Genomic DNA, 24,509 nt, shown 5'->3' on the forward strand with positions numbered 1-24,509 from the left:
TATATTACTACTGTAACATGTCAAATGCAGCGGTGAAGCACGTCAGCTCTCTGCACCACCACTGAACCTCTGTTTTTTGCATGTGTAGTGTACAGGGTGCGCCAGATTTAGGATTTCTGGCTCATGTTCTTCATGAATTTGGCGCTCCCTCCAGTGCCCAGACAGAGTGCACCACTTTATTTTGGTGCACCATTAACATTGGGTGTGCGATACAATTCTGTCAGACTTTACATGTTTAATCTGGTGCACGGTCTTGGCATTGGAACACCCCCTAATTTGTGTTGTATGATGCCTAATGCAGCTGCGCCACAAAAGGGTCGCGTGCGACACAAATATAGCACGGACACTTCTTAAATACCTGTGCAAGCAGTTTGCACTAAAAAGAGTGTGCATAGTCTGACAGAAAACTGGGGCAGGACCCTTAGTAAATGTGGCCCAATATGATGACATCTTTGCACCTCCCGACTTCAGATCAAGGAGTAGTAGCGGTAGTGAAAACAGAAGCAGGGGACTGGGAAAGGTAAGTATCTAGTTTCACACCAAAAAGGAGAGGGAAAAGGGGAGGACACATATGCGTATTATAAAATAAAAGCTACAAAAAATTAGAGCATTATAAATGGGGGAGGGGGCATTTTATGTGAGGTATAAATCAGGAAGTGAAATAAAGGGGAGCTAGACTGAAGCAGGAAATATAAGATTATAATTGGGAGGAATTATACATTGTGGGAAGGACAGTTCTTGGGACCAGTAATATACTTTTGGGGAACACTAGGGGAGATGGTTGGGGGTAGGTGAACATTTTCTAGCATTATGTTAAATTTTACAGAATCCCAAAATCTGGTAGATATAAATCTACAGCATATACTACTTCGAAAATAAATTTGTCCCCATTCTGTAGCGGATGGTGACTTATGGTGTGGATTTTAACTGCATCAGTGCAAGTCACAGAAAAGCCTAAATTCACACCAGTGCCTGATTTCCTGATTATCGGAAACTATAAACGGAACCTCCCGTTTCCCATTAAGATACATGTATAGAGGGGGCACTTACTTTGTGTTGCCGTTACTTCTAACTTATGTGGCCTGCAGCTATAGTTTCACAGAACCCGAGGACGGAGGCGCCGGTGATGTGGACCAGGCTTGTACATTTTCCTATGGCATCATACAAACTCACCTCCAGAAAATAGGAAGGTGTGGATATGCCTTTATTGCATTACATTACTCTCCATCTCTAATAGGACAATGTATATTCCTGTTGGGAATAGTCATACAATACTAAGTGTGTATTAAGTGATGCAGTCACTGGTATAATACAGTTCTGGGGAGAATATAATATTGTGGACAAGTGCTCGCGCGTATTTGCTTGTTCTTTCTTATTTTGTCATCCTTGTTCTTTTTAAATAAAGTTGTTGAGGGAAAGGCGTTGTGCAGCGTGTGGTTCACACCCCCGGCTGTCTCTCTGGCAGAAGGATTACAGCTGCTGTTCGGAGAGGACTGTCACCTCCTGCACCCTGCTGCTGCTGCTGCCGCCGCCGCCGGCTTAGCAAGGAGATGAGCTTCTTGTTGTGAGTGTCAGGGTGCTTGTCACCTGCCTGCCATTTCTCTGTCTTGTCGCATACTGATCTGTCCATGGTCACCCTGAGTGGAGTGTCAGCCTCTGTGTTTATGTCCTTTGTCTGGTACTGAATAGTGCAGCCTCTTATTGGTGGGGTGATAGTCTGTACATTACACATGATGGTGCAGTACTCTCCTCTATGGGTGTCATATGCAGAATGGGATAAATAAACTTTTCTGGACCTATGGGCCTGATCTGTATGTTTCCTGATAGTTGTGCTTATTTATAGAGAACGGACCTCTGACCCATGAAGAAGAAAGGTGCATTGTCAGGCTTCTGGGTAGTGTTTCTTAAGTCAGGGTCCACTACCTTTAGCATTATAGCTGTTGAGAAACTACAACTCCCAGCATGTTCAATTGTTCAGCAATTTTCAGCATAGCTCCTATAGAAAGGATTGGGAACTGTAGTTTTATGACAGCTGGAGGGCTGATCATTACACCCAAGGGTAACCTAGTGGGGCATCTGTTCACCTCCTCAGCTGAGGAACTTAGTTTCATTTATCTTATGAGGGTCCTGAGATAAAGCGTTGAAGGTGGGATCTTAATCTTTTAGCCAGAGTAGAAAACAGTTACAGATAGCATCTCTTGTTCTGGAGGAGCTATCCTTCATTATACAGGTAACTCATTGCAAAGGTTGAATTTTGATTTCTGCCTCCTCCGGCACCTCCTTAGTAGATGTCACTCATGCACTCACTCATTATTCTCTATTTATATAGCGCACACAGATTACACAGCGCTGCACAGAGCTTGCCAAATCGGCCCCTGTCCCTGATGGCTCACAATCTAATCAACCTAACAGTATGTTTTGGAGTGTGGGAGGAAATAGGAGGACCTGGAGGTAACCCACGCAAACACAGAGAGAACATTCAAACTCTTTGAAGATGTTGACCCTGGGACTTGAACCCAGTGCTGTAAGGCTGTAGTGCTAACCACTAAGCCACCATGCTGCCCACCTCCAATTCTGTCTGCTACTTGCAGCAGTTATCGCTTTGCGCAACCACAGTGAGTAGCTGTCGGCAGAAGGGGGCGGGGTAGACGGCAGGCATGGTAGAAGTGTTATGTAAATATAGAGTACATTATTTTAAAAGGAAGGACCTGACTAATTTATATAATAAAGGGATTGCTGCATTAAGGATCTTAACCTTTGCAAACCACTGGTGGCCCTTTGTAGAGGTTAAATTAAGCAGTAGATTTCCTTTAAGACAATATTAATAATTCTGCTGAACATGTAAATGCTGTTTATCATATCTACCCTTCTGATGTCAGGGGAATGATAGGTCAGCCATGTTTACTTTCAGCATGCCCAGCACAGGGATCTTGTACCAATCCTATAGCTTTCTTACAAAACTGCAGCACTGAATTCTAATGACAATTCACTGCTGCTCTTTTGTGGGGCAGAAGGGGCTCCTATGAGGCTTGTGGTCTCTGTGTGTGTTTCTAGCCTTGGGGAGAGAAATCTGATTTAACCATCATGCTAAAAGCAGGAACATAGGGAGGGGAAAACACAGTGCACATGAATATTTTTCTTTAAGTATAGTACAAAATTTACTGTTATCATCTACAAAACTAATAAATACAATTTTGCTTAACATTTTGGCTTAAAATCTACTATCAAAATGAAACGCAGATAAACAAAGGACACTTACTCACAGCTCCAGGCACCATGACTCTTGTAACCTTCTTATTTTTGTTATCCATTTCCTTTGTCCTTCTAAAATCAACTTTTAAAATTATACTAATGAACCACTGTGTGCTTTCTTTGCTGCTGTGAAATTACATCAGGCCAAGAGAGCGGGGAAGTGCTGGGAGAGCAGTGGGAAACAGTGTGACAACATGTGAAGCTGCAGCACGGAGAGCCTCTGCCATGCTTTATTTTGATGGGACATGATTTTTCTCAAGGTTCTCAAATTCCTACATATTTGCCATTCTCCTGTGACCATTTATTTAGTCTAGAATATTTCATTCTACCACCTATCAGAATCTACCAACAACAGATTAAATTCTTAAAGCAGAAATCTTATCTTGGATGTGCCATATTTGTGTTATAATTATCACATATCATCGATTCATATTGTACTTCATATACAAAAAAATAATTCTTGAGCGTTCTGTATAATTCCTCAAAGTTAATGTTGCTGGTATAATAGCTAACTGCTGATATTTTTCTTCTTTGGATAATATTTAACTACAAAGCCTGGATATTCTTTATCATGTATGCTGGTGAGAAACTATGCATCAGATATACCTTGACGGCAAAATATTTCACTTTCAAAGGAGCATTTACAGTGGGGGTTACATGAGTTTCCTTTGTATAAAGCTTTTTTTATGTACAGTATATATTTTAGTAGAATGGATGTCTCTTAGGCCTTATGCATATGAATGTACTTTAAGGACATGTGCTATTGGAACAGCTAACACATGTATCCTTGGTGTAATAGTTGCCTATGTTTTGATATATGATGCGCATTTCCCCAAACTTGGTTGCCAGTTTTAAAGTCTGTATGACCTTTAACCCGTCTATATGATTAATACACACAAAGGGTAACAAGCTACTTGGTGAGGGCTTACACACCATAAGCTTAATAGATACCACCAAACTCTTGAACAGAAAGATTACTCCTAAGTTAGAAATTAGAAAAATCACATATCTTTATTGGAATATACAAAGCATGACAATAATTTAGGGACCACAAATGACGGATTAAAATGGCGTGTGTCCAAATAAGAGCCATAAGCGGCATAGAGGTAGGTTATACAATCCATATGCAATGTTAGCATTAAAGAAACAAACTGAAAATGGTAACAATCAGTCAGTAAATGAATCGGATAATTAAGGGGAAAACCCCACAAAGCCAAGCCTTTAAGAAAATCATGTAAAAGTTTGTAGATACCATACCAAAATAATTAATACCTTAATTATCTGATTCATTTACTTACTGATTGTTACCATTTTCAGTTTGTTTCTTTAATGCTAACGTTGCATATGGATTGTATAACCTACCTCTATGCCGCTTATGGCTCTTATTTGGACTCACGCCATTTTAATCCGTCATTTGTGGTCCCTAAATTATTGTCATGCTTTGTATATTCCAATAAAGATATGTGATTTTTCTAATTTCTAACTTTGGAGTAATCTTTTTGTTCAAGAGTTTGGTGCCGTCTATATGATTAAGCCAAAGATGTTTAGTGTAAATGTATGTTAATGGGGATGTAAAATAAATGATGTGTTGTCACCAATCCAGTGAAAGATATGTAAACTTATTTTGGGTTGAGCTGAATTATCTTCAAATGTGCTGAATGTCCTAGCTTTAGTGGTATTTTAAATGGGTTTTCCAGGAATACACTTTTTTTTTTTATACAACTTCTCCGACTACAACTCTGATTCCACCAAAATGGTCCCTGACTACAACTCCACAGTCCCTGTCATACTGTTCACTCTAGAATTTCAAAGATGAGTGTAGGCATTTCTTGCCATGCCTCATCCCTCTGATCTTTTCCAGAGAAACTTCACTACTGAGCATGTACATAAAGTGCACACATTCATCACAACTGAAAGCTCTAGAAGAGGGGTTGCGCAACATTCTTCTGTGTGCTGCACGGCAAGTGTGGAGTTGCTGCCTGCACCCTGCTGTTAGTCAGAGTCCATAAATAGTGGAAGAGTTAACTGGCACAGGAAGAAGCAAGTGCAGCTTAGACGTCCTCTTTCTGCTTCACTCTGCATCCTAGGAGAAGGCTCAAGAGTGGTAAGTACTTGTCAGATGTACCCAGGTACTTTCCAGCTACTGACGCAGCTCTGCTATGAGCAGAGTAGCTAATGAAGGAGAGAGCGAGCTGCTCTATGGTGCAAGGAGCAGAAGAAGCAGGATAGAGAAATCTACCATCAAATCTACTTCTGATGGCAGATTCCTCATGGTAGTTTCCTCTAAGGTAGGACTTGATTTTAAAGGGCTGATATTTAAAGATTTATGCTAAACATGTCAACCACATGCATCAGAATTATCAGGAGGATCCAACATCTTAATAATTCTGCTGCATCACTTGCAATCTAGATTTCAACAATAAATGGTACAGATATATGGAAACTGTATAATGCGTGGTAAGCTACATGCGCACACAGATGTGTGCTACACTAGACCGGACCCGGGCATATCGCATGTTCGGCTGGAGAGGGATGAGCGCTGCTCTCCCTTCCCCTCTTCACAGGGACGTATGGTCCCCAGCCATACTTACAAGAAAACATAGAGCATGCTCTATCCTTTTCCTGCTGATGGTACGGGGGCACAGCTGTGTATGTGGACCTTCTGTGGCCAGGAGAAATAGGCGTTTATGGAGACGTATATCTGGCTTTAAATTGTGCGCTTCAACACATAAACCCCTTTAATTTTTCATCTTATCTAAGTCAATAGCAAGTGTTCTGGGGTGCTTCAGTGGAGTCCCTTTGGGCTCCGAGGCAACGACTCAAAAACGTCCCCTCTGTTTCCTCATCTTGTGGCAGCACAGAGTATGCGTTGTCTGTGCTGCCACAACATTTTAGCTAAAGGGGGAAAGGGAGAAGTGTGACTGGAGCGGAGTTGCTCATTGCAGGCCGCTAAAGCTTCGGTCAGCAAGTTTCAGCAGTGAGGAGTCCTGCTTGTTCCCCTAGCTCTGTGCATTTCAGCTCACAGAGCCATTGCAGGATCAGGCCCAATCCTATACTGTGATGGGGGGGGGGGGGCTATATAATCTCCCTGTCACATCACCCCTGAATACAGCGTTCATACTGAGTGTTTTGGGGGTGAGAGACGTGCAGGGAAGATGTAATGTGCATCCTCTCTGCACGCCTGTGTGTACGGATCACTGGTTACAGTGATCTAATGGGCTGTAACCATAAGATCAATGGTATATGTGATCTGTATAAAAGCCCGGTATGTGCAGCGGCAGCTGTCACGGTCTGAGCTATAGTTTGTAGTTTCTGAGGCGGTGTAAAAAGGTTGAGTACCCCTTACTTAATACTTGATATAAAGTGACTACAATTGTTTAAATTTTTTTAGCACACATATCAGTATTTTATTAACACTATATATGTTATTAACACTAAATTATTACTCTTCTGGAAAAATATAAGCGAGACCTCTGGCTGAGAGAGTGTGGAATTATCTGCATTTGGGTTATACTGTATTTGATACTTCATGTCACAGTCCCATTGTCCCTGCTTCCCACTGACTCCCTATTGCGAGGGCCTTTCCATGAGCTGTAAATATACTTGCACAGGCAAGGCTCTATGGTATTGATTGTTGCTCAGGGATACTTGGATGTGTGCGGTAGGCAGGAACAGCTTGGCCTCATGCTTCCCTTTATGTTTCTTCCCACATGCTTTGTGTCGTTGCTCGGTATATGCCATGGATTTTCATTATTCATCATCGTGCAGGGTATAAAGGCAAAGGCAGGCAAAGTGCCTGATACTAAGTCAACTGTATTTAAAGAGTTTAACCCATGTTGCTTAAATGCCTAGTACGTTAGGAGTAACAATCTTTCTGGTAATTACTCTATTAGCCTTTCAGCACTTGTCTCTGTCTAGGTTCTATCACTGATCCTCTGTTGATTTCAAGCAAGTGGATGCTATGATGTGTGTGGCATAAACAGCACACGCGTAGTGGTGGATTTCATGGAAAAAGTAACTTGGAAAGAAATGGAAATAAATGGTGCATCCCCAGTTGCCTTTATCTTAATCGCCTCGCAGTCACTATCTCATTGCCCCATCCAAAGATACATATGTTACATTTGCCTTGTCTTGTTCTACCAAGATCGATTCAGCAGAGACTGTAGAATCGAATGTCAGTGAACGAGGAAAAGAGGGAGATATATGGAGATGGAGATATTTCTCAAGGTTGTATACATATCTTTATTTAGTTTTCCCATTGTCTTTCATCTCTGCAGAAAAATGTTTAAATTGATCTTAGTGGTCTTGAATATATATTATCCTAGCCCTCTTTTACGCTACATATGTTTACAAATCCCGTGTATAAATATACTTTTTTTTTTTTTTTTTTTTTCCAAAAATATCTAATTGTAACATTAGGTCAAATCTAATGGCAGGTTCCCTTTATAAAACTGACAGGTTCCTTTAGTTTACAACATTCAGAAACCAAACATGATTTTTCTCCCAATTTCTTATTTATTTATTTTTTTGTTTAACTGTATTTTTATTTACATTTTTTTCATACAGGAAAGGTAAAGAACTTTACATAAGATGTACAATTTTTACCGGAATTCCGGTCATAAAACTTAAATATTATAAAAAATTCGTAACTGCAATAAACTTGTTACAAACATTTGTATCTACCAACATGGTTGCAATAAGGAAGAGAAAAAAAGAGATGTACAAACAGTCTGTTCCACTCTAAGTAAGATATTTTGCATCATCATCTGCTTTAAACATATAATTGTATGAGAACACAAAACATTCCAAACACAAGACAGACAATTCAGGGAGGGAAGGGTGGGCGGGGGGGACTCTAATTACCCGAATCCAGATAAAGTACAGTCCTACCGGCAGCTGGGTAATTGCCCTACGAGATTGTTGCCCAGTACATATCCCATGGGCCCCATACTTTATCGAAAAGATCCATTTTGTTATTCATGGAGGCCGTCATGGTCTCCATACTCCGGACTTCTCTTACCCTTGTTAACAACTGAGCGTGAGTTGGAGGGGTTTGCCGTTTCCAATGTTGTGCAATCAGACATCGAGCGGCAGTAAGAATATGTAAACAGAGTTTCCTAGTAGCTTTAGTCATGGGCAGATCAGTGATATTCAGCAGGTAAAATAGCGGAGTCAATGGGATATCTAATATTAATGATCTCCTTAACCAGTTTCCTTACATTCTCCCAGAACGGTTGTATAAGAGTGCATGTCCAGAAGATGTGTTGCAGGGATCCCCTTTCTATCCTACATCTCCAACATCTGTCTGATACATTAGGAAATATTTGATGCAGGAAAGCAGGGGTGTGATACCAGTGGAACAACAATTTGTATTGATTTTCCTTGTATGTTGTACACAAGGAAGTCTGAGCTGCATATTGCCATATTCGTTGCCAAGTCTCTTGTGACATTGGGGCCCCCACTATCTCCTCCCACTTAGCCATATATGGGTGAGTTGGAAAGGCCTTTGGGTCAGGATGTAACAGTAACAAATATATAGCAGAGATTAGTCCTGCAGTATGTGTCGTCGTTTTGCATATATATTCGAATTCCGTAGGTTTGGAGACCTTATCTGTTTTACTTACTGCTTGTAGGAAGTGGCGTATTTGGAGGTATTGGAGGTGAGAGGATTGCGGGATGCTATATTTGTCTTGAAGCTGCTTGAAGGAAAAAATTTTTAGGGTCATGTGGTCTACTATATCCGCAAATCGGAACAGGCATTTCTCATGCCATGGTTTCACAACCCTCCCCGTCATAAAGTCCTCTGTTTCCGGGTTGTAAAGAAAAGATTGCAATGAGGAGACCTGTGATGCGAGTGGAAATTTGGCTTTACAAGTGTTCCATATGTTTAGTGTGAACGCTAAAGGGCCTAACATCTGGGTATTAGGGGAGATAGGTTTCTGGGACCATAAATACGAGTTGGGGTGAAATGGGGTGAGCCATAATTTTTTGATTTCCATCCATTTTGAATAGACCCAAAGTTGCGACCAAGCTGGAATGTGCCTCAGGTGCGCCGCCCAGTAGTATTTGATGAGGTCAGGCATAGATAGCCCTCCCTTCAACTTATGTGATAGTAAGACAGATTTGGCTACTCTGTGACGTTTCTGCGCCCATACAAAGCGGATAAGGGAGGCTTGCAGAGATTTAAGCACCTTCATGGGTACCGGAATTGGGAGAGTTTCAAAGAGGTACATCAATTTGGGTAACACCGTCATTTTGACGGATGCTATTCTACCAAACAAAGATATTGGTAGTGCGTTCCACCTAGCTAGTAGAGAACGGATCTCATGAAACAACTTTGGGAAATTCTGCTCGTATAATGTTTTATAAGAGGAGGTAAGATTTATCCCCAAGTATTTCAACGCAGTTGTTTTCCAGGAAAATTTATAGTTAGATTTTAATAAGGTTACCAAATCTGCCGGGATGTTAATGGGTAAAGCTTCAGTTTTAGAAGGGTTTACTTTATATCCTGAGAGGGCTCCAAATTGTCGCAGTCGTGACGTTAAGTTGGGTAAGGATGTTAGGGGTTTCGTCAAAGTTAGGAGTATGTCATCTGCAAATAATGATAGTTTAAACTCTTTATTTCTAATATGGATACCCTGTATGTCAGGATCTTGACGGATTATAGCCGCTAGCGGCTCTATGCACAGGACAAAGATGAGGGGGGATAAAGGACATCCCTGTCGTGTGCCGTTCCGAATCTGCATGGGTGGGGATGAGGCATGTGGTAATTTTATGGCCGCTGTCGGGTTCGTATATAATCCTTGTACTGCTCGCAAGTAGGACCCTTGTATCCCTACATGTTTTAGGACCTGAAACATAAAAGACCAGTTCAGCCTATCAAAGGCCTTTTCAGCGTCCAGGCTAAGTAGTAGGGCCTGTTCATCCATTTTATTCACTGCATCTATAAGGTCTATCGTTCTCCTTGTGTTATCCCCACCTTGACGGCCTGGGATAAATCCTACCTGATCCTTGTGGATCAGTTGTGGTAGCCACTGTATCAACCTGTTGGCTAGGATTTTTGTGTAGATCTTGAGATCGGTGTTGAGGAGAGCGATAGGTCTATAGCTGGCACAATCTACTAAATCTTTTCCTGGCTTAGGGACCAGGGTGATGAATGAGCAAGTTGCAGATTGTGGTGGTGACTCGTCTGTCATGTACGCATTGAATACTTTCACCATATGTGGTAAAAGGACTTGTAAGAATGTCTGGTAGTAAAGATATGTCAGGCCGTCAGGCCCTGGTGCTTTTCCATTCGGTAGGTCCGTTACTACTCCTTCTATTTCTTCCTCTGTTATAGGGTCATTAAGTAATTTAACGGCGTCCGCCGGTAGTCGGGGCAGGGAACAGGAGTCTAGGACAGTGGTGGCGAACCTATGGCACGGGTGCCAGAGGTGGCACTCAGAGCCCTCTCTATGGGCACCCAGGTCCTCAGCATAGAGTTCATAAGACAGCACCCATGACCTCCTCCTGCAGTCCCAGGCCACACAGGACAGTGCTGGACTATAATTTGAGCTCCTGCCATGGGCCCTACATTGTTTCTGTACAGGGGACCCTGGGGGGACGCTACAATAATAATCTGAATTTCTCCTCTTTCTACTGTACTGATGTCCCCAGGACGCCAATACGATTGAAAGCTTTGACAAAGCAGTAAGCAATAAGTTATTGCTTAAACTGCCATGTTGTCACTTTGAAATAAATGGGTTTTTGTTGTTGTTTGGGCACTCGCTCTCTAAAAGGTTTGCCATCACTGGTCTAGGAACTCGTTTAACAATTTCTCCCTTTCTATTTCCGATCGGGGTAAAGAGTCTGGTAAGGAATATAGGTTAGAAAAGAACTTATGAAACTGTCCTGCTATCTCTGTCGGGTCATGTCGTAAGGCTCCCATGTTATCCCTAATGATGTGTGGGGCTTGGTGGATTCTCTTTTCTTGTAACTGTCGCGCCAGTAGTGTGTGGGCTTTATTGCCCCTTTCATAAAATCGTTGTCTAGAAAATGTCAGCAATTTTTCTACCTGTTTGAGTTGAAGTTCCCTGAGTAATTCTCTAAGCTCTATTAATTTCCTCAGTCTCCCCAAAGAGGGTTTAGCGGTCAAGTTTGCCTCTGCCAACACTACCTCCTTTCTTAATTCCAGCTCTTGTCTCATCCTGTCTTTTTTTGTCTTTGCCCCGTGGTCTATACAATGTCCTCGCATCACTGCCTTATGTGCTTCCCATAAGGTTGATTGTAATGGGACTGAGTCTACATTGAATTGGAAATATTCCTTAAGCGCCACAATGAGAGCTTCTTTAGTGTGTGGGGTTTTCAATAACGCCTCATTTAGTCTCCAATGGCATGTGCGTGTATGGTGGAAGTCATCCCTCAGTCGTAATGTCACCGGTGCGTGGTCCGACCATGAGATAGAACCCACCTCCGCATCATGTAACATGCGTAAAATTTGGGTATCCCCGAAAAAATAATTAATGCGGGTGTGGGGGCGAGAAAAATGTGTACGCCTTGTCTGTAGGCCTGCAAACACGCCATAGATCGTATAAAGCATAACGCCTTATCAGTTTGCAGAACATCATAGCCCCATCCTTTTGGGACCTACTCACCGGGGCATTTGCTAGAGCTAGTCTATCCATTGTTTCAGAGAAAATAAGATTAAAATCACCTCCTACCAAGAAAGGTGCAGATGGTAGTTTTGAGATTTTATTCAGGACCCTGTTTAAAAATCGTATTTGGGAAGAGTTCGGGGCATATATATTACAAAGGTGTATTGGATTCCCGTTAAGCTTACCCTGCAGTATAATATATCTACCCATAGGGTCTGAGACTGATGAAATCCCCTGTACCGCGCATGTGGCAGACAGGAGGATCGCCACTCCTGCCTTCTTGCTGTCGTGTGATGCTACATATGACACAGGATACAAGTGGTTGGCAAAGGCAAATGTACCCTTAGAATCATAATGGGTCTCTTGCAGGAAGACTATATCCGCTTTCTGCAGTTTAAGTTCTTTAAGCAGTAGTCTTCTCTTTGCAGGAGAGTTCAGCCCCTTGACGTTAAGTGTGAGGATCTTTACCATGTTGTAAGAGTTGCTAAAGCCTTACCCCTAATGAAAAGGACGCCAATGTGGACTGGCTCAAGCTTTTGGAGTCACAGCAACTTAAACCTCAGGTATAAGTGTTCTCCTGAAGTTATTTATTTTTTTGAACGTGCGCCAGTTTAGAGACCCCACTTTTTTCGGTGCAGATGCCCAGTGCATGCGTGCATCCAATTTCCTGCAGGTGTTGCTTCCCCCGCTGAGGTCCGCTGGAGTTCACCTTCTTCCCGGTGCATGTGAGTGCTGATCTTGCGACACAATTTGCTTTTTAAATTCCGCGGTTTGTCAGAACCAGTTGGGATGTCCGACGTCCACGCGCCCACAATCCAATCGCGTGCACCAAAAACCCGGGGCTATTCAGTGCAAAATGGAAAAGTTTGGGAAACCCGACGGAAATGCGGCGTTCGGACCTTTTAGTAAATGTGCCCCATTGTCTTGCAGAAGGATAGCATACCACGTCTCTTAGTTTTGATGGCCTCCCGCAATTTCTGCAGTGGTGTAGCACTGCATGCACCAGTGACCATGATACCCTTTGCTAGGAAATCCCTCAATACTACTTCGTTTTGTTCCCAAAATAATGCGAGCATGACTTAGCCTGCTGAGATTTGGGCACATGCCTTATTTGGTAGGGGGGGGAGTCATGATGGTCTTGGGATCATATTCATGGACCCAGCTTTCATCCTGTGTGATAAGTTTGTTTCCATGTCACATCACCAATAGAGCACGCAACTCTGTCCTTGTGAACAGCCGCGCATGGATGATGATCTTGGATGATTTTTTTCCATGTACCCCACAATTATGTTTTCATTTTGAGCCAGGTGGCATTGTGTGTTTTGAGTTGCAAATTGGCACATAACATATAGAGATTGATATATCATATATTTAATATTATTTACACATGCCATTTCAGTGTCCTGTGATAAATAGAAGTGGATGAGGGGAAATCTTTAAAGTGATACACATATAGTGTAGCTTTCTTTTCATCAGACTGCTGAAAGATACACCCATTTTTTTACAGACATTCAGTGTCAACACTGTGGTCTCTGAGGACTTGCAAGGAAACGCTGCATTTCTTATTGCTTCTCGACCTCCAGGACGCACTTCCTGACCTCTTGTATCATCTCTAGTTACTAGGATCTGTTTTCTTGCATTTCTAGGAATGTACAATCCCATCAAAACAGTTATCCAATATAAAGCTATTTGTACAACCAAGTAAACATTCTAGCCAGCCCTGTTTTAATAAACTTTGGGTGACAATAGAGCCATCATTACAGTTTCCACAAAGGTTGTCAAGCAGCTTGCTGGATTCCTGAATAATAACTGTGCCTAGCTTTGCAGCAGAAATAAAGCGGTAAGATCCTTTTACTTGTTGCAGGACTGATAGTGATAGCAGTTGTGATCCGGTAAAATCTTTTGACAGTTTTTGCTGTTAATAGTGTAATGGGTTCAAAACACTATAGAAGGCAATATTATTTGGAGCAAATATATAAATTTCTACTACTACTTGATTTCTACCCTTATCCAGGTAACCATGAACTCTTACTACAGAACTGGCATCTGTTGACTTGAATCTGATAACAAAAGCTATTAAAATCAGTGGAAAGTTTTCCATAACTATGTATCCGGCAGCAGGCTGCGCTGGCTTAGGATTTTATGCCAGGCCCTGTCTGCCATAGAATTACGCTATTACCAGTGAACATTCAGGTTTGAACAGTCGCAGACTAGAGTAAGTGCACCCATTCCTCTGCTGGCCATGCCCACTTGGTGTGGAGGGGGCATAAATGGGAAAATAATCACACATTCTGGCAGTTCATAACAATTTGGGATTGTTTCAGGACTTTCTTACAAGCCCTGATAACGTTCCTCCATTATTTTTTTATTATCTTTTCCCCTTTGATACTGGAATAAGCATTGACCGCTTAGTTTTAGATATAAAGGTATATTTAGAGTGCCCCTGTTTTATTTTTGTGGTTATGTTGGCTAAATCATTTTTGGAAAAGAGGCCATATGTATTTGCAGTATTTATTATGTATAGATAAATGACATAATGTGTGTGTGTGTGTGTGTAAATCTATTTAGCTGTATTCCTCAAGATGTCATCTCAGAACCCAATTGATTGTTAGACTAAATGTGAAGTTAGATAGACTTCTTCTCTTATTTCAGTTACCTGGGTAATACTAGATAATATACAGGAGTCAATAAAGAGGAGTGAATTTTCTAACAACTCCCAGCTTGGAGGTGATAAATGTTAAATTGTTGGGTTTCAGGTCAACAGTCCAGTAAATTTTCACTTCTCTGTTAACCTAAATGGGCCCCAAATCTATATAGTATGCCTGGAGAGCAGCTGTAGAGAGTGTGCTCACTAAAGTGCTTACTTGTACAAAGAAAGTAATTTGTCTAAAATGGGGGTTTGTATCCTGTTTGTTCCAAAAATGGTCTGATGAGGATAAATTTGCATCACTTTTCTCCCTCCTCTGTCTGTTGGGCCGACAGCGTCGGCCTCTTACTGTGTCTTTACTGCTGCAGCTCGTGGCACAATAGAAGGTCACGTACCGGAGCACAGATTTCTGGTCACATAACCTCCTGCAGCGGCCAGGAACGAGCTCCGCCTGTCCCCATGGCAGTATGTGAACCTTCGGTACATATAATGCCATGGATGGGATTGAGCTGTCATTGTGACACCTCAAGTCGGTACTGTACTGTCACAGCTGCCCCAGCTGTTACAGAGTGCTGTATCGACAGGGGGTTCCATGACTTCAGTGGGATTCCTGGTGCAGTGGGGGTTAATAGACATGCAGAGAGGCTAGGATGTGCAGCCTCTCTGCATGTCTGCATATACTGATCACAGTTATCTGATGGGATGTTACCATAAGATCACTGTGATCTGTATATAACGTCTATTTAATGTGTTCCCTAAATTTTTTTATTATAATAAAAAAGTTAAAAAAAATTGATAAAAAAATGTAAAAAAAAGTTAATAGTAGGACACTAGTTGATATAGTTCTCTACCTACGGCATACTGTATGTTATAGTAGAATATATTTCTTATTATAAAATGTATCCAAATTGAATGAAAAAGTGCCAACAATTATTATTAGGTCTCAGTATAAAAGCTTTGTGTGCCATACATTACACAATCTCATTCCTTTTAAATAAAGATTTCCATTGGTATTTATTTCACTTCTGAAAGGTTACCGGTTCTTTTACTGACATTTTTGTTATTCTCCAAACTAAATAGGTCATTGATTAGTCTCTTAGTAACCTCTGCTAATGTACATGTTTACTTTGCTTTAATCAAGGCAGTGAAGATAGTTTAAAGGAAATCTACCATCAGAATCACTGATGGTAGACCCCTAACACTTGTTTGTCTATGTGATGAATTGGAGTCCTGTGCTGTGTTTTTTATATCCAGGAATGCCCCCAAATGTGTAAAAGAAAAAAAAAATACATTGGCTGTTAAAAATATGTAAATAAGGCTAAAGGGCTCTGGGGACATCAACAGAGCCCCTGCACACTTTGCCATTTTTTAATCTATTCATTCCTCCAGTACATCTTCCCTGAAGGAGTGACTACCAGTAAATTAAAAGATTAAATTAAAACATAGGAACTCATTTACGCTCTCAGAATCCCTAAGGCTTACTTACCATTTTTTTACAGACATTCAGTGTCAACACTGGAGCTGGTTGACCTGTTTTGGTGTCTGTAAGATCCAGTATTTTGGTGGCAATAGACAAGTATAGTCTGCTACTACTAAACTATAGTAAGAATAGGGTCATTATTTTTTCATATGTATGTAATTGTTCTGATTAGTACCTTTCCAAGAGATTATTTTATTTCTTGAAGCTGGTGAGAGCTAAGTCTAGGCTCCTAATGTGCTAGTTAGGGTACATTCAGACGGCCGTCTGTGGGGATGTATATGCAACCGCAAATAGACGACAATGGTGGTGCGGGCAATGTGTGGCACAGTTCCATGCCGTACACAGGGAAAAGATAAAGCATGCTCTATCTTTCCCCATGTGTGCAGGCCATGTGCCGCTTTTCTCTATGGAGGGGTCACCTCCTCCCCTCCGGTGCACAGCGTTATGCCGTGCGGACATATAGCTGTGTAAATGTACCTTAAGGATGATTCACTAAAGATGTATTCCAGATTTCATAATAGGATTTATTGGATTAGAGAATAGGATATAATTGTCTGATCTTGTATATGCATAAACAATCTTTATTATATCAGTACAGTAGCCGGTCTCCAAAAGAATATTTATCTGTAGCAGAAATGAAACATACTAAACATTGTGTTATTCACAGGACCATTACGCTTGTCATGCCTACTCTCATGTTCTGTCTCCTCCACATTTTATTATTTTTTTAAATAGTTAAGTATATCGACAGTATGACATTATGTTTTTCAGACAATAAGCTATGTTACAAATCCTTCAAACGCAGGGGTATCGGTGCTAAAAAAAAAAAAAAAAAAAGGTCCAATCGCTTGCAAAACCCAAACGGACACAAATCCAAATGTATTTTATTGATATTTTTGCGTGATAAAGAAATACAAAATTTCAAGTAGGTTCAAAGTTCACAAAAATAATACCTGCTTTTTCAAATGTTTGCAAACTGAATAATGTGAACTTGAAGCTGGTCATAGTTGAAGGAAAGATGGATGGAGCTAAGTTTGATTTTTACTGATTATGATTTTATTTATATCCATTCTAGGGGGTGTGATTTAGATTTTTAGGTTACTTTATATAAATTTTTTTCCCATTCAGAGTTTCATTAAATAACAGACTGGAAACAAGTTGAGCAATGGCATGACCGTAAGCTGGCAGCAATACTGCACCTTTTGGGGTGAATACAACCTTTATTAATTTTTTTTTCCACATCATCTATTACAATATGCAAATTGAGCATTGTAATAGGCTAAAATCAGACAGCCTTGAGTCGTGGTATGACCCGAGGCTGTCATGGTAACAGATGGCCGCTCCCTGATAATGTCACAGGGAGCAACTATCTAAGTCAATTTGTTGCGCCCACCATAACACCGGTGTTACCAGTGGGTGTTTGCTGCATGATATCTTGTATCATGTGACATACTAATGTCACCTGTCGGTAAGCGGTTAAATACTAATTCCTGTGAAAAATATATTTTGTATAAAATATTTATTTGTGTACACTTTAAATTCAAATTAATAAAAGAAATGCACATATGTTTTAGCTTTCACGGTTTCTCTGTGATCAATCCAATATTTTTTTCCCTTTTTAGCTGTTTTTCATGTGCAATGTGTTGATCTATGATAAATCATATATTCGTGCCAATTTTTTAGGTGCAAACTCCATATCAAAAATAAATCTGTCAGTTAGCACACTCCTCCACTTTCAGCATCCTTCTTTTTTCCTTTTTTAATGCATGAACTCACCGTACCTAAATAAATTCTTCCTCATTAATATTTTTTTTTTTTTTTTTAAACTATATAAATTTGGTATGCCTCTTATCGTACCAACCCAACGAATAAAGAGGAGGTATTACACTAGAAGGGGTTAAATATCTTTCTGTTCCATGCACATAAGGTTTCCCCTGGCCTTTGGCTCAGTTATGACTGTCTTGTAGAATTAGTGCGTATAGGAAGCATTCTGAAGCTCCGCTACAATCTTCTGTCTTCCTGTTTTCTTCAGAGTAGCCTATTTCCGTATTGACCTTAAACAATGCAATTATGTTTATACAATTGAAGTAATATCTCTTATATAAACTCATCATGATTCTTATTTTTCTTCTCTGGACAGAAGAGGAAGCAGGAAGCCATGTCATCAGCAAAACAATCCTGTATCTTAAGTCAAACTATATTTATTCATGAAGAATCCACTCCACTTATGGCCCTACAAATACACAATGCAATTGTGGTATAGACGTGTACGTGTGTATGTTTGTATATGATGTATATTTATATATGAGGAATGTGGATGGCTATTTTTTTAACAATCTTATTAGTATGTTTGTAGCCATGTAGCTTGGGAGTTAAAAGGAACCTGTCATCAGAAATTGACCTAGTAAACCACTACTAGTATGTTACCAAGTAGATGAACACTTTCCGGATCATGTTTCTTTCATGACCATGTATGGTGGTCTCATCCAGAAAATCAATTTTGAAGTGAGATGAAACTGAATGTATAAAGTCAAGGGGGCGGAGATTTTAAAACTGAAGTCATGCTCTCTCTTCCTCAGAAAACCTGCTTCACTGTAATTGATGGTCTTGCATACAGAGACATCACTAACCAGATCTACAGAAGTCAAATGCACAATGTCAATCACGGAGGAGGAGGCATTCAGAGCTCCCACATTGACCCCCACATCGTCCTTGACTTTGTACAACCAATTTACAACTCAATTTAAAGTTGAGGTATTAAGCTATTTGACAATATACTGGTAGTGGTTTATTAGGCCACTTGGTGATGACAGGTTCTCTTTAAAGAGAAGAAATTTTACTGAGTATTTGGAGTGCCAACTCCTCGTCTATGCGGCATCAGTCAGATCTGTGAGGATTGTAAATGTTGGCCCACTGTGCTATTCAAGCTGCATTGGCCACCCCTGAGAACATTATTCCACCCCAGACCAACCATATTCTTCACGTTTTCAACCCTATACTGGAATCTAGTCTTCACTGCAGACCAGGAGATACTGGTATGTGACACTGAACAATTAGGAAAGGGATTGGTCAGGACAGCCCACTAGCAAAATCGGCAAACGGCCATGGGTTTAGACAGGCAGCACTGGTGGATTAAAGATCATAAATGTAGTTCGGAAACTACCCATGTGCTGAAAACATATAGCACAAGTGTCCTACTATTTCACTGCTAAAATCACGTAAACATATGACCTTTCCAAGTGCTTAAAAAAAAGAAGTTTCCCCTTGAAAGGTGTGCCTGTAACCATGGTAAGCCTGTGTAGATGATGCACGTATTGTATTGCTTCACTAATGGTGAACAAACGGAGATTACATCAGGAAGCCTATATGAAGATAAGTGATCCATAAAACTGTTCTCCTCCTATGAGAAAACAATGGTTAAACAAAAGATGTTGCGTTTTTACACAGACAGGTTTAAAAAGTATCCATAGGATGGAAGATCTGTCATACTAAGTATTCTTAATAGAAATGATTATCCACATAAAGAATTATTTCAGTTGTTCAACCCTGGTCTAAATGTCTGTTCAATTCCTGATAAAACAATTTAAACCAAAATTGTCGCTGACTCCACTTCTCCAACTTCACAGTGCTGCTTAACCCGTTCACGACCCGTGACATAATAGCACGTCAAGGGGCGGCCGCGGGTGCATGGAGAGGGCTCATGCGCTGAGCCCTCTCCGTAGCCAGTAAGTCTTTGCTGCATATTGCAGCCAAGGCTTACCGGTAACATCCGCGATCGGTGCCAGCAAAGCTGCCGGTGGCCTCAAAAGGATGGCGGCGCCCATGCGCTGTATACTGTAGTATGGCAGTTAATTTTTTTAAATGTATGAAAACATTATAAAACCTATATAAATTTGGTATCCCCGTAATCGCACCGACCCAAAGAATAAAGTAGACATGTCATATGGGGCGCGCAGTGAAATCCGTAAGATCCAAGCCTACGGAGATCCAAGCCTAGAAGAAAACGGCACAAATGCGTTTTTTTACCAATTTCACTGCATTTGGAATTTTTTTCCCGCTTCCCAGTACACGGCATGGAATAATAAATGCAATCTCTATGAAGTGTAATTTGTTACGCAGAAAACAAGTTATCACACAGCTCTGGACATGGAAAAATAAAAAAGTTGTATTTTTGATCATGGGCAGTGAAAAATAAAAATGAAAAAACAAAAAAGGGCCAGGTCCTGAAAGGGTTAACAGTACATGCTTTTAAAGATATGGGGAAAAAAACCTGACATGTTAAAAAAAGATAAACACACATAGATAAAGGCGAGCATGCTATCCATGAAAATCGCAGATGGCATACTATATGCATATGAACATGTATTTTGGATGTGTGCTAGCCATTGTTTCAGCACGTCCCATATGTAAGGCAATAGTTTATATTGTCATTGGCACATGAGCAGAGCTCCCCCGTATACCACCCAACATTTGCAGTGCTAAAAGACAGACAAAAAATACTTTTTTTTTTTTAAAGCCACGTCTTTTGATATACCGCTTTTCAAACCCCCATGTAGTGTTCCACCCCTTAATGACCCTATCCCCCCCTCGCATTGGAGGGAATTTATCAATGAGTCGCTAGACAACACTAGTCTACTAACCCAGAATTATGACTGTAAAGATACATTAGTGCTGTATGTAACTGTCTACATCTTTTCTAGTTGCTCTTAACTCTACACCACAATTTGGCACAGCTTATAATTTTTTTAAAACATTTTTAGCGCTCAGGGGCAACGCCTCCTTTGTCCGACTAGTGTCAAAAATGTCTAAATGTCTTGGTAAATGTGGTGCAAAGCATTTTGGAAACCGTTACACAACTCTCCCCACCTCCTTTCCCCCACAGCAGTCCTTTCCTCTCCCCTGCCAGCAGGTGGGATGACTTTATATTATGGTGCCTGCCAGCCTACAATGCACACAGCGTCAGGCAGCAGAAGCATCGCTGTCTTAAATGTGGACATTCATCAGTGTTTCTACTCCAGTGTGAAGAACTTGCGCACTGCAAGAAATTGTGATTACTCTCTTGACTACACCAACACCATGGGGCAGATTTATCAAGCTGTCTGAAAGTCAGAATAATTCTAGTTGCCCATGGCAACAAATCACAGATCAGCTTTCATTTTACCAGTGCTCATGAATATTTTAAAGGGGAGCTGTGATTGGTTATCATGGGCAACTAGAAATATTCCGACTTTCAGACAGCTTGATAAATCTGACCCTATATGTTTTAGAATCAATCACATCAGCCTTATTGGCTCAAGATTCTAAAAGGGAATTAAAAAAAACTACAGGAGGCACTTTAACTATATATATTTTATATATAATACATATACAACCATACAGATTGTGTACTTAACATTTTGTTTATGAACTTGGATAGCTTTATAATTCTGGTTTTCATTTTGTCACACTAGAGTTCAAAAAAAATGGCACAAATGAGCAGATGTGATTACAGGTTTTGTGACAATTTAACCCCTTAGTGACCACCTATACAGATTTCTCCATTGGCTTAACCAAAGGTCTGCATGTGCCCCCGTCGCAGAAAAGAGCAGTGCCCTGGCTCTCTTATGATTGCTGTGACCTCGAGATCTACATACCTGTCGGGGAGTTTGGTACCTAATGAAGGTCCCCAGGTCTGTCATCGGCATGTGTCTGTTTGTCAGCCTATCCACTTGCATAGGCTGACACTTCTGATGCACTGCAATACATGGGTATGAACTAGTGATCATTAGTTCACATGGTAATATTGTAAAAATTTTTAAAATATATTAAAAATAAAATTCATTAAAAATTCCCAAAGCGCATATAAAACAATAAGTGAAAAAGAGGGGAAAAAACATGACATATTAGTTATCACCGCATCCCAGAATTCCCAATATATAAAGATTTAAATGCATAAAGACTGTTATTCCCGGAAAACGGAAAAATGTGGTCAAATGTCAGAATCGCCACTTTTTTGCTGTTTCGTAACACACAAAAACTGATCTAATGGTCGCACAATGGTAGCAATGAAAACATCAGCTCATCCCAGAAAAAATGACACCAACTCCATACTCCTAAGTATGAAAAAGTTATTGGTGTCAGAATATGGTAAAGGTATTAATTGTTTTTTGTAAAATCTAATCGCCTAATGAAGCCTACATAAATTTGTTATCCCTGTGATTGAACCGAACCAAAGAATATATTAGAGATGCTATTTGGAATGTACAGTGATAGACGTAAAAACGGAGCCCACAAGAAAATGGCGCAAGTGCAGGTTCTTGTCAATATAACTGCATTTTGAATTATATTTCCACTTCGCAGCACACAGCATGGAATATAAAATACAGTCTCTAGGAAGTACAATTTGTTGTACAGAGATGTGTGAGGGCTTATTTTCTGCATACTGAAAAATAAAAGTTTTTGATTATGAAATGGGGAGCGATAAACAGAAAGTAAAGGGGTTAAAATGCACCATATACCACATGATAAAAATGTTAAAAATTCTCTGGGATAAAGGTTTGTGGGACCTGAGGCCACTTTCACAAGCACCGACTGGGGGTAATAGCGATGGGTCATCGCTATTAAGTAAAGCCCATCTCTGTATGATGAGGGCTCAGCCTGTGAGCCCTCTTCATACACCCTTCATAGATCTGTGGCGGATATATCCGTTGCAGAGCGTGAAGGAGTTAATGATAAATATTAGTGAATTCCAAATCAAACCTTCATTTTGTTTGAAGGTCTGTAAAATATTTAAAGGGTTAACAACTTCCTACCTGCTGTTTTGAATGGTTTGAGGGATGAAGTTAATAGAACGGGGGTATATGTGTAAACCTCTATAGCAGTCATGGTGAACCTTTTAGTGGCCAAGTGCCCCAAACTGCAACCCAAAACCCCCCTTATTTATCGCAAGGGGCCAACCAAAAATTAAAGCTGTAACTTATTGCTCCCTGTTCTTCAAAAACATTCAATCATATTGATCTCTGAGGAGAGCAACAAAGTAGAAAGATGGAATCGTAGGGCCTGCAGGAGGTCCTCCAAAGATAATTCGGCCCTGTCTACTCATTCTCCCTCTTCCTACAGTCCCAAGTAGCAAAGTAAGTATCACTTTAACCCCTTAAGGACGGAGGGTTTTTTGGCTCATTTCTCGCTCTCCAAATTCAAAAATCCATAACTTTTTCATTTTTACGTGTACAGACCTGTGTGAGGGCTTATTTTGTGCGTAACAAATTTTACTTTCCCGTAATGTTATTTATTTTAACATGCCGTGTACTGCGAAGCTGAAAAAAAATTCCAAATGTGGAAAAATTGAAAAAAACGTCACGTTCTTGTGGGCTCAGTTTTTACGACTTTCACTCTTCGCTCCAAATAACATGCCTACTTTATTCTTTGGTTCGGTGCGATCGCGGTGATACCAAATTTATACAGGTTTTATTGTGTTTTAATACATTTTCAAAAATTAAACGAATGTGTACAAAAAAGAAAAACATTTTTTTGCCATCTTCTAATAACTTTTTCATACTTTGCTGCATGGAGATGTGTGAGGTGTCATTTTTTGCGAAATGAGGCGACGTTTTCATTGCTACCATTTTGAGGTCTGTGCGACATTTTGATCATTTTTTATTTCATTTTTTATGTTATGTAAAAGTCGCATTTTGGACATTTGGGCGCCATTTCCCGTCTCGGAGGTCACCGCCGCCGTAACCGTTTTTATATTTGGATAGATCGGGCATTTTGGGACGCGGCGATACCTAATAGGTTTGTGATTTTTACTGTTTATTATGTTTTATATCCGTTCTAGGGAAAGGGGGTGATTTGAACTTTTAATATTTTATTAATTTTTTTTATTTTTTAAACTTTTTTTTTTCACTATTTTTTAGACCATCTAGGGTACATTAACCCTAGATGGTCAGATCGCTCCTACCATATACTGCAATACTACAGTATTGCAATATATGGCATTTTTGCAGGTCATACATTACAATGAGCCGCTGGCTCATTGTAACGAACCTGCATAAGCCATGTAGCCTCGTGTCAAAAGAAGACCCGAGGCTACCATGGCAACCGATCGCCACCCCCCGATGACGTTCGGGGCCGCGGCGATCGGAAAAAATATCGGAAAAAGAGGGTTAATAGCACCGACCGCGGTTATAAAATATCGGAAAAAGAGGGTTAATAGCACCGACCGCGGTTATTAGCGGTGGGGGTTCTGTGCAAAATGCAAAAACCCCCACCTTTGTATGAAGAGGACTCAGCCCGTGAGCCCTCTTCATACATCCCTTATACCTCTGCGCCGTAGAGCTACGGCGCAGAGCATTAAGGGGTTAAAATATGACTGATTCTTTGAGTCTTGTCTGGTGTGTTGGGGTGATGGCCAGGGTGCCCACAGAGAGGGCTCTGAGTGCCGCCTCTGGCACCCGTGCCATAGGTTCGCCACCACTGCCCTGTAGTAATTAAATGGTCCATAAAATTTTCTTGATAA

General features: G+C 40.6%; 1 protein-coding gene across 1 annotated transcript in view; it reads left to right on the plus strand.

The window, feature by feature from the left end:
• The first annotated feature begins 1,412 nt into the window (after positions 1-1,412).
• MOB1B (MOB kinase activator 1B) overlaps positions 1,413-24,509 on the plus strand; it is a 44,765-nt gene continuing 21,668 nt past the window's right edge. Inside the window, exon 1 of the mRNA XM_072116613.1 lies at positions 1,413-1,564. Within this exon, the coding sequence (XP_071972714.1) occupies positions 1,551-1,564 (14 nt within the window). The 5' untranslated portion in view covers positions 1,413-1,550. The remainder of the gene's footprint in view (positions 1,565-24,509) is intronic.

The sequence above is a fragment of the Engystomops pustulosus genome, chromosome 1, assembly GCF_040894005.1.
Source record: "Engystomops pustulosus chromosome 1, aEngPut4.maternal, whole genome shotgun sequence".
NCBI lineage: Eukaryota > Metazoa > Chordata > Amphibia > Anura > Leptodactylidae > Engystomops > Engystomops pustulosus.